The 13,551-nt window shown below is 32.7% G+C and overlaps 1 protein-coding gene across 1 annotated transcript; it reads right to left on the bottom strand.

Annotated features, from left to right (window-relative positions):
* Window positions 1–9,018: 9,018 nt before the first annotated feature.
* LOC131619887 (malonyl-CoA:anthocyanidin 5-O-glucoside-6''-O-malonyltransferase-like) lies at window positions 9,019–10,467 on the bottom strand. Its single transcript, XM_058890926.1, has one exon. The coding sequence runs from the start codon at window positions 10,465–10,467 to the stop codon at window positions 9,019–9,021; it is 1,449 nt and encodes a 482-aa protein (XP_058746909.1).
* Window positions 10,468–13,551: the final 3,084 nt, after the last annotated feature.

Genomic DNA, 13,551 nt, shown 5'->3' with positions numbered 1-13,551 from the left:
GAGTTTCTATAAAGTATTTTGTAAACCCTCGAAATCAAAATCTAAGACATCATCGTCCATTGATGCAAAAATATTTTGGGATTGTGTTGGTTGTATGTTGGTGTTTGGGTAAATGGGATCAATTGAAAGGATATGATATTGTTGGGGGTTTGAGCTATCAAAGTTTAGTTGAGGTATTGAAGGGATGAGAGAAATAAGGTTTGTTGTCATGGTAGTTGCTAGTGGTAGCTTGTTTCAGGGGTTAGGGTGTAAGGAGTTGATTGTTGAAACTGTGAAGTATAAAAATTCTATTGTTCTGTGGTTTGAGTGTGGTGGTAAGATTGCGGGTTGTTGGAGTACGTTAGTGTTTAAGGAATTTGTTGGCTATAATATTGTTAAGTTTGAGTTAGTTGGAAGTATGCGTTTGGGTATGAGTTTTTGGAGGAAGTGTATTGAGATGGAAATTGCGTTGTGTGTGTGTCATTGAACATGGGTAAAATAAATTAGATTAAGCCAAGCCATATATTATAGGTTTGACTTTACCTCACAATTCATTGATGCGCCTTTCAAGTCCAAATAACACCCTCTCTTCCGCTCATATTGCTCTCTTGTTCAACTAGAAATAATTTTGTTTCCATGACCTGATCATGGTCATATTGTGATGTTTTCTAAGACATGTTTGTTGAGTTGATATTTGTTGTAAGAAGCCAAATTGAAGTTTTACCCTATCCGTTGATGCACTTTGGTAATATATAAACAAATCATAGTTATTGTTCTAGGGAAATCGCAATATAAACGTAGCAAAAACTAAAAATTCCCCTTAAGTCGACCCTTATTAAGAATGATCATGATTAATGATATGAACGATTACCTTTTACGACGATTAACACCTTTGATGCAGAATCAAATGAACAATCACAAGCATCGAAAGAAAAACAATATGAATATAATGCCTTCCATATTAGTGATAGCTGGTACAAATGAAGACTGAGTGATGCCTTCAATAGGACTAGGGTTTAAAATCATATTTCTTTAAGTGTAAAATATTATGCACAAGGGTTCTATTTAAAGAATCGCTTGTGTGGGTTGTAATGTGAAAAGGCCCACTTAAGTGCATTGTACCTTACAGTGTATTATATTTCATCTTAGTGCACAATACCTTACGATATTCTATTTTCCACTAAGTCCATTGTATCTTACCGTGTTCTACAATTCACTTAAGCGCATTATATCTTCCAGTGTTCCTTAATTCTCTCAAGTACATCGTATCTTACATTGTTTTGTATTTCACTCTGTCACCAATCTTCCCTTATATGCGTGACCCCAAAGGTTCTCCTGATGTTGACAATTATACTAAATGACACATTTAATATAATAAATAGTGAGTGATATCTTCCAACACATCACTTCTACCCAAGTCAAAAAAATGTCATGTGATATGACAAAAGTCTTTTTGTGATAATATTTGTGTGTACAACTACCCTTTTGCTCTCATGTCTATATTGAACATAAGACATAAGCTGTGTCAACCTTGTCTAGTTCAATATTGGCTCTTAGACTTATATCCTATTACGCAGGATGAGAAAATTTTATTTAGGTCACTCATGTCCCTCAACATGATTTCTGGAGTACATATCAACCATCTTTATGGTCATCCTGTTACTAAAAGTATTTGATTGATATATGTGGTATTCAACTCCACATCTAGGATCCATATATGGTATTCTCATTGTGGGTGAATTCAGTATAAATATTACTCTTAATATTCATACTTATGTAAAGACTTGATAATTTTTTATCTATGATTCATGAGATGTGACCATCACTCTATACATATAATAGCCGTAGTGCTTTAATGTTATCCCACTTCACAATAATGATTGACTATGGATACTTTAAGAATAAAGTCCTTATTTTAATGTAATTTAATGATTAAGTCATACTTAATGTTTCATTAAACGGACTAACTATTATAAGGACTTTATTATTTTCGAAAAAAACATGACAAAGAAATGCCTTATTATTAATATATAATTTGATACAAGCATCAAGTTATCAAACAAAGAAATACTTTATTTTTTCACGAATTCATTTATACGGAGGCCATATTTTCATTATCAGCTATGTGACTATCAAGATGGCTTAATTTAGAGTGCGACAATTGTTAATGTCAAAAATGGTTCGTGCTATGGATGCTGATGATAGATTCTTTACTTAGTGGTGCCATGCAAAGATATATGATATGGGTAATGTGTACGATAAAGATGCAAGTGTGCGTAAAATATGATGATTGATCAATGGATGAAATGTTATCCCCAACACTTAAACACTTCAAGGTTATATGGATGATCACAAAGACTTTTACATAACCCAAGCCTGATATGCTACTTGTACGTTTGGTGTTGATTTTTTTAGGTAGTAAATTTTTGTATCTTCCCTTGCTGACTCGGATGATCTTTGATTATTTATGTTTTACGAGCTCGACATATCGTCAAAATTCACTGATCTTTCTTAGAATTTTTCCATACATCAAAATATTTATATTTTCCATCATGTTTTTTTTAATTTCATTATTTCGATGTTTATTAAAATAAATGACATCTTACAACGAGATTCAACAAAGAAGGTACAAAATGAGATTGTAATATTTGATAAGAAATGCAACACATACATATAATGACATCACATAAAGGCGTGATTCTATGTAGAGAATTCATTGATACAACAAAAACTAAACATGAAATGACACTCAAATAAAAATGGAAAAGTAGAAATTTTAGAATTTCATTAGAGTAAAACAAATGTCATTCCCGCACATAAATCTAAATCCATAAAACGTGGCTTTTGAGGATAGTAGTTAGTTTGATTTTTCCCATCTTTATATTTGCATTTTGTGTGGGCTTACACATTGTTGTCACTCTGTATTCTTGGAAATCCCTAACTTTTGTTTGAGTCACATTTTTCAGGTTTTTAACATAGCGGATTATTCATTTTTTTTAAATATCCCTAATTTTTGCCTTGACCACTCTCCCAAGTTTTCAATCAATCGGGTTGGTCTCATGTAATTAAAAATTAGAGCATTATTCATTGCAACTCGTGCCTCACTAACCCACCCTGACGAATTTTCCAAAATACCCTTTAAATCCAGAAATTGGAATTCACACCGACCCTAACCATGCCAAATACAAGTAAGAAAAATGTCAAGATATTGAAATCCATATTTACCATTCTCTATCACGTAGACAAAGCACCAAACAAACAAAGAATTTGGTTGAGGGGTTTGTCCAGATCTTGAAATTCGGATCAACATACTTATGATATAAAGGGTCCCCATAAGCATCATATCCCACCGGTTTCTTCCCTTTCTTCTTCGATCCTCATTTAGTTTTTAATGTTTCAGATGATGGGCACAGTGAATTCGTAGTGGGGTAAGAAATTTCGCAAACCCTACATTTTAATGCACTTTTACCTACAATATCCAATGACCTGTAGCTTTGCCATAATGCATCTATTGCATTACTCATATTCACCTATTATCCATCATCTGCATTAATCTCCAAGTCAACTTTCATGCTTAGTTTCCTACAATGGATACGAACAATATCTATTGGTATCAGATCACCACCAATTGTGTATCTTTCTAACTTATAAGCACAAAGCAACTCATAAGATGTTCTAAGAGTGAACCCACAAGTTTGGGTGTTAGTTCTCACATAATCAACCTTCAATAACTCTTCGGAAATGCGTCTCAAAGTAGCTCAAGATACTGATCCACGTAGATTCCCAAAAAATGGATTAGTGTGTGCATGCTCAACTTCATAAAAACTTTTCTAAAAAGAATCACTAATGTTGTCCAATTGTAACTTCAAATTTTTGTTCATTTTCTCCCAACATTTGCACATGTCACCTGTACTGTTCTCCAACATCTACTTTAATTTTCATTGAGAAATCTCACTCTAAAATAAAATAAAAACATAAAAACGACACTAAACATCAAAATAATATAAACCATAGATATTAGGGATACATACTTATTAGTTGTGGTGCTATCCAAATGTATCACTCGTTTGATCCATGCTTCAACAAATTTATGCCTATGACGAGTCAACCACGTGCCTTTCACATAATCAATAAATTCACTACAATCAACACATGCCTGCTCAAGTTCTTGCTACCGTTGATGATACTCAACCGCATCAATAACCCATACAACTTCCATCCATAATGTGCATGTCGCCTTTTACAGGTCATTCACATCATATTACTTGTATTTTGAACCAACATTATTATTGATGTGAAATTGACAAAAGAAATTAGCCGTCCTTGGAAACATAACTTCATTTGCGTTCATCAAAGCAAGATATCTATCGATCAAAATCACTTGTGGACATGACTCTTCCTTAACAAACAATTTTTTGAGCTTATCCAACACCTAACTAAAGTCTGATGTCTCCTCTGATTCCATATAGGCAAATGCAATAAGAAATGTCAACTCGGTTGACGTCATGCCAACTATTTGAAATAAATGTTGTCTATATTTGTTTGTCTTATATGTGGTGTTCATAAGCAACACAATAGAAAAAATATTCAACAACTTGATTGAATCTTGGTGGGGCAAAAAAAAAAATATCTCTCACAACATCTGAGTAATCTCTTCTTCTACACAGCAAACATAGTCCGCAACCTCTATCAGCTTAAACAAATATTGTATCTTAGTTCTAGAACATCTTATCTCTTTTAATAACTTACTCTTATGTTTATATATTTGCGTGATCCAAGTGACATCAATATGTGTCTGGGTGAAACACGATGCTTTGTCAAATCAACAACTTGTTGTTGCTCATAAACACTTATCCAATCGATAAATGCCTGAACTTTTAATCTATCAGGTCAATTGTGGTTACAAAGTCTATATTTTACATCAATCTTTTATTTAGAACCATCTTTCGACGGTGTTGATCTAATTTCAAATGGACAATCACATTTCTTAGTGGCATTTGGTGCTCCACTATATGTTTCCTTGTATTTCACACCTTTATCACAACCAAATATTATCTTGTTGCTTCTCCTTCTCTTGCTTGTTTTGATATCTGAACGAGTGATAATAACAATTACTTTATTTCTAATTTCAACATCCTTAACCCACCACCTCTTCTTGTGTATCAAATATTTGTGTAGTTGAGAGTGCATCAGGATTATCTACTCATAAATGATTTTTATTGCATATCTATAAAGGGATTTCCATATCTGAGCATCATAAAAAAAAAAGTTAATTTTTTTAATAAAAAAACTACCAGATTACTTAATGGTAATTAATCGAGTACACAAAATGAAAATCACTGAATATTAGACAAAGATATCCACCAACACATGTTACAAACCGGAGAGCATACTAACAAGTTCTCTTAGAATAAAAAATATACATCATAAGTTCTCCGATTATGAAAAAAACGTACTAGATGACTTTTCTAAAGGACTTCAATAAACATATGTGGGAGTGAAAAATTTCCAAATTCCAAATACTTGAATGGAATAGTAAAAAAACGAAAATTAGTTGATATGTTAAAAAAACAAAATGATTTTTTTTTTTTAAAAGCTATAAGGATGGAGGGGTAAATGTATAAAGTAAAGTTTTGCAAACATTTTAGCTCATCCAAAACACATTTGAGTCCATCACGTGCAGCCCAATTTAAGTTGCCAGCTTTGCTAACTCTATGCACACCCTCAATAATACTCATATCCCTAAATATATGAGTTTCAAACTATAGAATTGATTATAACAAATTAAATTATTATTTTTCAAATTATAGGAAGTTTTACATTAAAAAGATTGATTAGAAATATTCTTATAAAAAGTTTTAAATTCAAAACATCTTGTTTCAATATTCGTGATGGATCTTATGAATTTAAAACTTTTTTAGTATGAATCTTTAAACCAAATTTTTTGAAAACGAAAATATTCGATAGTAATTTTTAAAATTGTTTTTGTACAAAGCTAGGTGGGAATGAACATCAACTGTATGAGGATGAGAATGATCAACATGATATGATATTGCGCGAGTAATCTTGCTATGGATTGTTTTAATTTTAAATAAAAAAAATATTTATAATTTATTTTCAGTTAAGTTATATGTAAATTTTCGGCAATCTATATTTTAAATCGTTCAGTTTAAAAGTTTAATACAAAAGATTCAGTTACATCATAGTTAAGCCGTGTGAAATATTTCAGAAATCTTTTTTCCAGAACTTAATAAAATTTTAATACAAATAACTTAATTTTAGTCACGGTTAAGTTGTGAATAATTTTTAAGAAAGATTCTGTGTATCAATATATTTTGCAAGGACAACGTTTAAAGACAAAAAAAAAAAAATTATTATAGTTTGTAAGGGTGAAAATATAATTTTAGAGGTATGATATAAAATTTTCGAATATTCAACAAGTTATTTATTAAAGTAAAATATGATAAGCAGTAGGTTTGAGCTTGAGCCCAATTAAGTAGAAGAAGAACACACATAAGCTGTGTGTAATGTTTTAAAAATGGGCAATTTTTCTTCTTCTACTCTTTGTGTAGTGAATCACATTTTTAAATATTTAAAAATGTTTTTAAAATATTCAGAGATGCATCTTTGAACGCATTATGAATTATTGACAAAAATGGTTCGGAAAAGCATATACGAATAATTCTGAGTTATATTTGGAGATGCATCTTCGAAAATATCCATGAACCAATTGTTCAGTGTTTTTCAATGAGAATTATCATTTATTTATTCAGTATAAGTTTCAGATATGCATCTTCGAATATTTATTAAATGATTTCAGATATGTATATTCGAAAACTTTCCTGCATGAAGTGTAGGCAAAAACATTTTTCAAGTTTGTATTTTTTTGAATCCGAAGCCATTTTAATCTGACTAACAGTGCCATAATCCATAATTTAATTCAACAATTAAAATCTCAAAATAGGATAATCAATTAGTAATTAAAAAAACATGTCATAATATTACAAACATAGTTCTCAAAGTTGGAAAAATACTGGTAAAACATCTGAAAATACATAAAAAAAATACCCTACCGCGTTTTTCTAATCCTAACCCCCGACTGATAACCCTAAATATTTCATGTCTAAGTAAGAATGAAATGTGCTAACGAAACCACATCATCGCCACATCTATCAAATTATCTATAAAAAGAAACACTTCACCAAAATCGTGATAATTATCTAAGAATACTTATGCGCAAAGCAACCTTAAACAAGATGTCTCCGAGTGTGAGACATTTTATATCAAATATCTTCATCTATATCATTTTTCTCAATGTATACCAAAAAAACTCCTTATTTTAAAAATATTTTAGTAATTTAAAGCACATCCTTTTAAATAATTATAATTAGAAGTATGAATAAGTCCGATTAAATTAAACTTTGTTTAAAAAATTAAAAATTCAAATGCATTTTATTACCTTTTTTTTTTTTTTTTAAACTGATAATAATATTAAAACCAAAAGAAGAATAAAACAACACAAAGGGGGGGATGAAGCCAAAACCCCTTTAAGAACACAATCTAATTCTAGGAGTGCCTACCTTGTCTAAGAGGTAGTCAGAAACTAAACTAGAATGTACATGATCAAACCAAAAAAATTTACCGAAAGATAGTCCTAAATTCGCAAGAAGATCAGCACAAAAATTGGCTTCACGGAAAGCGTGAGAGATCATAAACTCGATCTTACGAGTGTAATCAATACAGTGGAGCCGACGAGATCTAATCTTCCAAGGAACACGACTAGGATCCGAAAACGCAGAGACAACCAACTTGCAATCAGTCTCCAGCCAAACTTTCTTGTAGCCAAGCACTTTGGCCTTTTCCATGGCAATGATAACAGCCCAAAGCTCAGCATGAACAGCATCCCCTTCACCCAAGAACTTGCAAAAGCTTCCCAAATGCAAGGCATGGCAATTACGGAAAATGCCTCCACACGCACTCAACGAAGGAGATCCACGAGCGAGACCATCCACATTGATCTTTATCCAATCAATAGGAGGAGGAGACCACACAACCTCCAAAAGACTCAAAGGTTTACTAGGCAAGATAACCACATCAAAATTCTTAAGGATGGTGAAACTGTCGATACAGTTATTAGAGGTACAAGCAGTGTGATTCCCCACCAGCCTAGCTCTTGAAATTATGTTGCTAATGCAGATTTTCCAGTGCATCTCTTTATCTTCAAAAATCCTCAGGTTTCTGGCCCGCCAAACAGTGGAGAAAACACTGCAAATGCAAGAGAAAGCAACCTCTTTAGTTTGCCTAGACCACGAGGCATTCACTAGGTTGGAGCAATCCTGCAAAGAGAGAATATTGCCAGCATACTGCAGCCTAGGAAGCAGCCAGTTCCAAATATTTTGCACAAAAGAACAATGGAAAAAAATGTGAGCAGTGTTTTCAGAACTCTTTCTGCACAGAACACACATAGACGGAAATTGGAAGCTTCTGACTTTCAAATGCTCATCCGTGGGCATTCTATCATGAGCAATTCTCCATATAAGCATTGAGTGAGAGGGAGGCACGCATTTGTTCCAGGGATAAAAAGGCAGAATATTACCATTGCCCTGATTTTGAAGAAAGTCAAAGGCCAATTTAACAGTGAGCTCCCCAGTGCCAGAATTCTTCCATATTATTTGGTCCTCACTGTCAAAATTTGGGATTTCCACCTTCTCCACTAAATCTCTAAGGCCAGGATAAGCTGCTAACACATTTGAGGGGATTTTCCACCTATTATCTTCAATCCAATCTTTAACCAACACAGCAATTCTCTTGTGAAAAATCTGAGGAATTTTATACTTCTTCACCAAAGGCTCATCTAACCAATTGTCAAGCCAGAAGTTAATGTTTTTTCCATCACCTATGATCCATTTAGAGTTATCCATCACCACTTGATAACTGTCTTTAATGCTTGTCCAAATAGAGGAGCTTAGATGGTAAGAAATTGCTCTTTTGTTCCTTAACACCCTAGCAGCCAGAAGATTGGACCAGCAAGAGTTTCCTTTAACAAGTTGCCAGCAGAGATGCAGGTTTGTTGCAATGTTGAAATCCATGAAACAAAATGCTAAACAAATCCATTACATGTCTATTACGAACAAGACCAACTTCAACTCCACCATTGCCATCTTTGCTCTCTGACAAACCAATTGCCAAACCTCCATCAATTGACACAATCTCCACCTTTTTTGGCCTTCCAAAACCAAAATCAGTCTCATAAACACCAAATCTATTAGACCCAGCAATCCCTATAGTTTCACATCCTTCATTATTTAAAGAATTATATTTATCATACACATCCAAAATATTTCCTTCAAGACCCTTTTCTTTTATCATCTTTATTTTCTCATGCATACGTTTGGCAACTACAAAGACACTATCTTCTTCTTTGAAATCAAATGGTTTTGTATCCATAAAAGCCCCTCTTACACAGTTACCAAAATAGTTGTTTGGTACTTGTGGTTCCAACCTTGCTCTACAATCTACTGCAAAAGCAAAAGAAAATTTTTCTCTCTCTTTTTCAACTCCATGCATAGCTTTTGCTATAGAAACAACTGAATGAGCACAAGTGAGAACAAAAGAGGATAGAGTATGTGGCTTTGATTCATTAGTATCAGATATTTCCCATTTTGATAACACATTTTGCTTTATTATATCCAAATCTTCGCGTGTGAGCTTGAACGTAGCACGGACAGAGTCTACAAGTTTTGTTTCAAATGGAAAAATCTTTAAGCTTCTTTGATTTACAGTTTCCGTTTGGAATAACTTGTTTATGCGCTCGATTGAGTCATCTCCATTTTTGTCGTCGATGATTTCTCGGTTGAACGAAGGCTCTAACTCTGGCAACAAAGTTGGTGTTTCAGATTGAATTATTTTGTTGCATATATAAGCCCAAGCTTTCATGAACATGGATGAAGATTTTCCATCAAAAACAGCATGGTGTGAAGTAATTCCTATGCCGAAGCCAGAGTTTGGGAAAAAAGTGATTTGCAGTGAGATAATAGAAGCAAAGGAATCTGAAGATTCCAAGTCGGGTATAAATGACCGAGATAACGAAGCTTCATGGGGTGAGTTTGAAATGACATGATCGAAATCAGCATTAGATTCTGCTATGAGCAATGAAACTCCGGTATCATTGTCATTAGGATTGAAACGGATGAATGGTTTTGAAGAATCTGAAGGCCAAACGATTTTGCCAGCTATAGGTAGAAAGTGTTGGAGGGTTAGAGAGAGTGAAGAATTGAGAGTTGGAACAATATTTTGGAAGAAGAAAGAGGGGTGTGATTGAGAATTTATGAGGGTGTAGAAGAAGATGCGCTCTACTGGACGGGACCTTAGAAAAAGTAGGTCATAGGAAGTGAGAGGAATGGTTATTGTTGTTTGTGATGATGATGATGATGATGGAGGAACAACCTTCAAGTGCTGGTGAATTTTATTGTTGTTGTTGAAAGCCATTAGAAACGGAAGAACTATTGATATTACAAATAGAAGAACTATTGATTTTAAGTTACAAATATTAAGCTTTTGTTTTACCAAGCATGCATGCAAGCTGCATGTTTATATATCTTTCATGTTGAGAATCTTTAGGAATAGAAAGCGCAATTTATTTTGACACACATTTCATATTTCAACATATACGGTTCATCATATTTATGTGTGTTAATAATGTTTTTTTAATATGTTAACAATGTTTTTTTTTTAATTTTTTTGTAAAAATATATATTTTTAAAAGCATAAATAATTATTTTGTAAAATAAATTTTGTAAAATTATGTTGTGAAAACTTATGATTTATAATTGTATTGATGTTTGAAATTTTTTATATTTATAATAATAATAAAAGAAAGAAAAATTGATAAATTTGAATTTAATATGATTTACTTTCAATTAAAATAAAAGTTAGTAAAGCGGGTTAAAAAAAATAATGGTAATAAATTTAAATTCTATACTCATAATTATTATTATTTTTTGAAAAGACATAATTGTGTTTAAAACACTACTCAAGAATACAAGAAGAAATGCTACAAGTAGTTGATCATATAGAATACAAATACAACAGAGAGTTGTGTAAAAAAAAAAAAGAATACAACAGAGAGTTGTGTAAAAAAAAGAATACAATTGTTAAATATGATATTGTCAAAACTAAATCATCTTACAAATTTTAAATATCAAATAATAAGAACATGAAACTGTGAGTAACTTTTAATACCGAACCATCTAATTATAACCTTACCACAACTCTAATATCAATCTGAGCTTACCCGACCGAACCAAGTGGAAAATTTCATGTGTAGCTTAAAATTAGATCCAAGTGTAAAATTCTGGTGCATACATGTTCAATTGATTTTTTTAAATTTGATCAATTCTGGTGCGTAATTCTGGTCCATACATGTTTAAATTTGATCAATTCTGGTGCGTAATTCTGGTCCATACATGTTTAAATTTGATCCATGTTTTAAATTTTGGTGCATACATGTTCAATGATTTTTTAAGTTAGATCATTTCTGGTGCATAATTCTGGTGCATACTGTTGGAAATAAGGCCTTTTATGTTTATGTTTATGTTTATGTATGTTTAGACAAAGTATTTATGAATATTAGAGACTTGATAGGTAGGAGATATTTTTTTTAGCTTTATATTTTTTATTTGATGCAAAAATGTGTGATTACATCCCTATTTATCGCATTCTAAGGAGAACTCCAAACACACTAATTTCTAGAGAATTCTCAATCCTAAAAATCTCAAGAGTATTCTAGAAAATATTACAACCATAAAAAATATCTAGATACTCTAAACACTGCTATAGTTTTCTAAAAACATTACCCAAAATTATTAACACTCAAAATAACTAAGTCCAAAAAACCAAATAATAAAGTTAGGCCCAAATCAAGTTTAATTATATTTCAACAATATCCTCCTTAAATTTAATTTGTGACTCCAAGCATACTCCTTAGCTTCATAAACGTTTCTAACTTGAGTGGTTTGGTGAAAATGTCGGAAGCTTGATCTTGAGACATCACATACTTCAACTTCACTTCCTTTTTCTCGGTGCATTATCTTATTAACTAGTAACAGGTGTCTATATGCTTACTTATTTCATTAAAGACGAGACTCTTTGCTAAAGAAAGTGTTGATTTATTGTCAACACATATTTCTATTAGATCTTCTTGTGGCATTCTTAACTCTTTCAACAAGTTCCTTATCCAAATAGCATGACAAACACATGATGTGGCGGTGACACACTCAGCTTTAGAAGTTTATAGTGCGACTGTTGGTTGCTTCTTTTACATCCAAGTAAAAGCAGCATCTCTTATAAAGAACACAAAAGTAGTAATGCTTTTTCTATCATCCAAGTCTCCACTTCAATCTCTATCATTATAGCCAGCAATATCATAACTCTTAGAAGAGTAATAATGCAAGCCAAAGTTTGTTGTACTTTTGATATATCGAAGAATTCTCTTTGCCGCCTTTAAGTGAGTTATTGTTGGAGCTTCCATGTAGCGACTTACGACTCCGACATCATAGAGAATATTTGGCTTTGTATTTGTCAATTAACATAGACTTCCAACCAAACTTTGGTAAAGTGTTGGATCCATAATCTCTCTATTTTCATGCTTGCTCAACTTGCTGCCACATTCCATCGGGGTGCCAACTGGAATGGCGCCATCCATCTTGAACTTCTTAAGGACTTCTTTGCCATAACCTTCTTGGATGATGAAAATTCCTTTGTTTTCTTTCTTTACTTCGATGCCGAGATAATATTCCATAAGTCCCGTATTCGTCATCTAAAATTCATTTGACATGTCTTTCTTGAACTCTTCGAACATGCTTGGATTGTTTCCCTGTGAAAATCAACTCATCTACGTACAAACACAATCAAAATATCTCCACTTTGCACTTTGATATAGAGTGCATGCTCATATGGGCACTTGATGAAGTTATCGTCTTGAAAGTACTTGTCGATTCAGACATTCCATGCTCTCAGTGTTTGCTTTAAACCGTACAACGCCTTCTTCAACTTCAAGACTTTTTCTTCTTGCCCTTTTACTTCATAGCCCAATAGTTGTCTGATATAAACTTTTTTGAGAAAACCATTCAAGAAATGACCAATCTAATAGTTTCAAGTCGAGGAAAGGGAGAAAATACCTTATCATAGTCAATTCCTTATCTTTGACTATATGATTTCTCCACCAATCTTGCTTTGTATCTCTCCACATCTCATTTTGCATTCTTCTTTGCTTTATACATCCATCTTACTCTGATTGCTTTGTGTTCTCGTGGAAGTGTAGTAAGTTCCCACGTATCATTCTTCGTGATTGACTTGATTTCTTCGTCCATAACGTCTCTCCACTTTATGTTTTCTATCGCTTCTTGGTATCTTAAAGGCTTACAATCACCAAAAAATCAAAAGAGGTTAATGTCATTTTAGTTTTCAGTTACCTCGTAAAGCTCTTCAATGCTCCTTAGTCACGATGTCCTTTCACTTGATCTTATTTCATCCAACCTTGGTGTCGGTGAGGTAGGTGGTGTAATATGTTCC

Source organism: Vicia villosa, linkage group LG7 (genome assembly GCF_029867415.1).
Source record: "Vicia villosa cultivar HV-30 ecotype Madison, WI linkage group LG7, Vvil1.0, whole genome shotgun sequence".
Lineage (NCBI taxonomy): Eukaryota > Viridiplantae > Streptophyta > Magnoliopsida > Fabales > Fabaceae > Vicia > Vicia villosa.
Note: the sequence above shows the minus strand (reverse complement) of the source record. Positions and strands in the feature narration are given on the sequence as shown.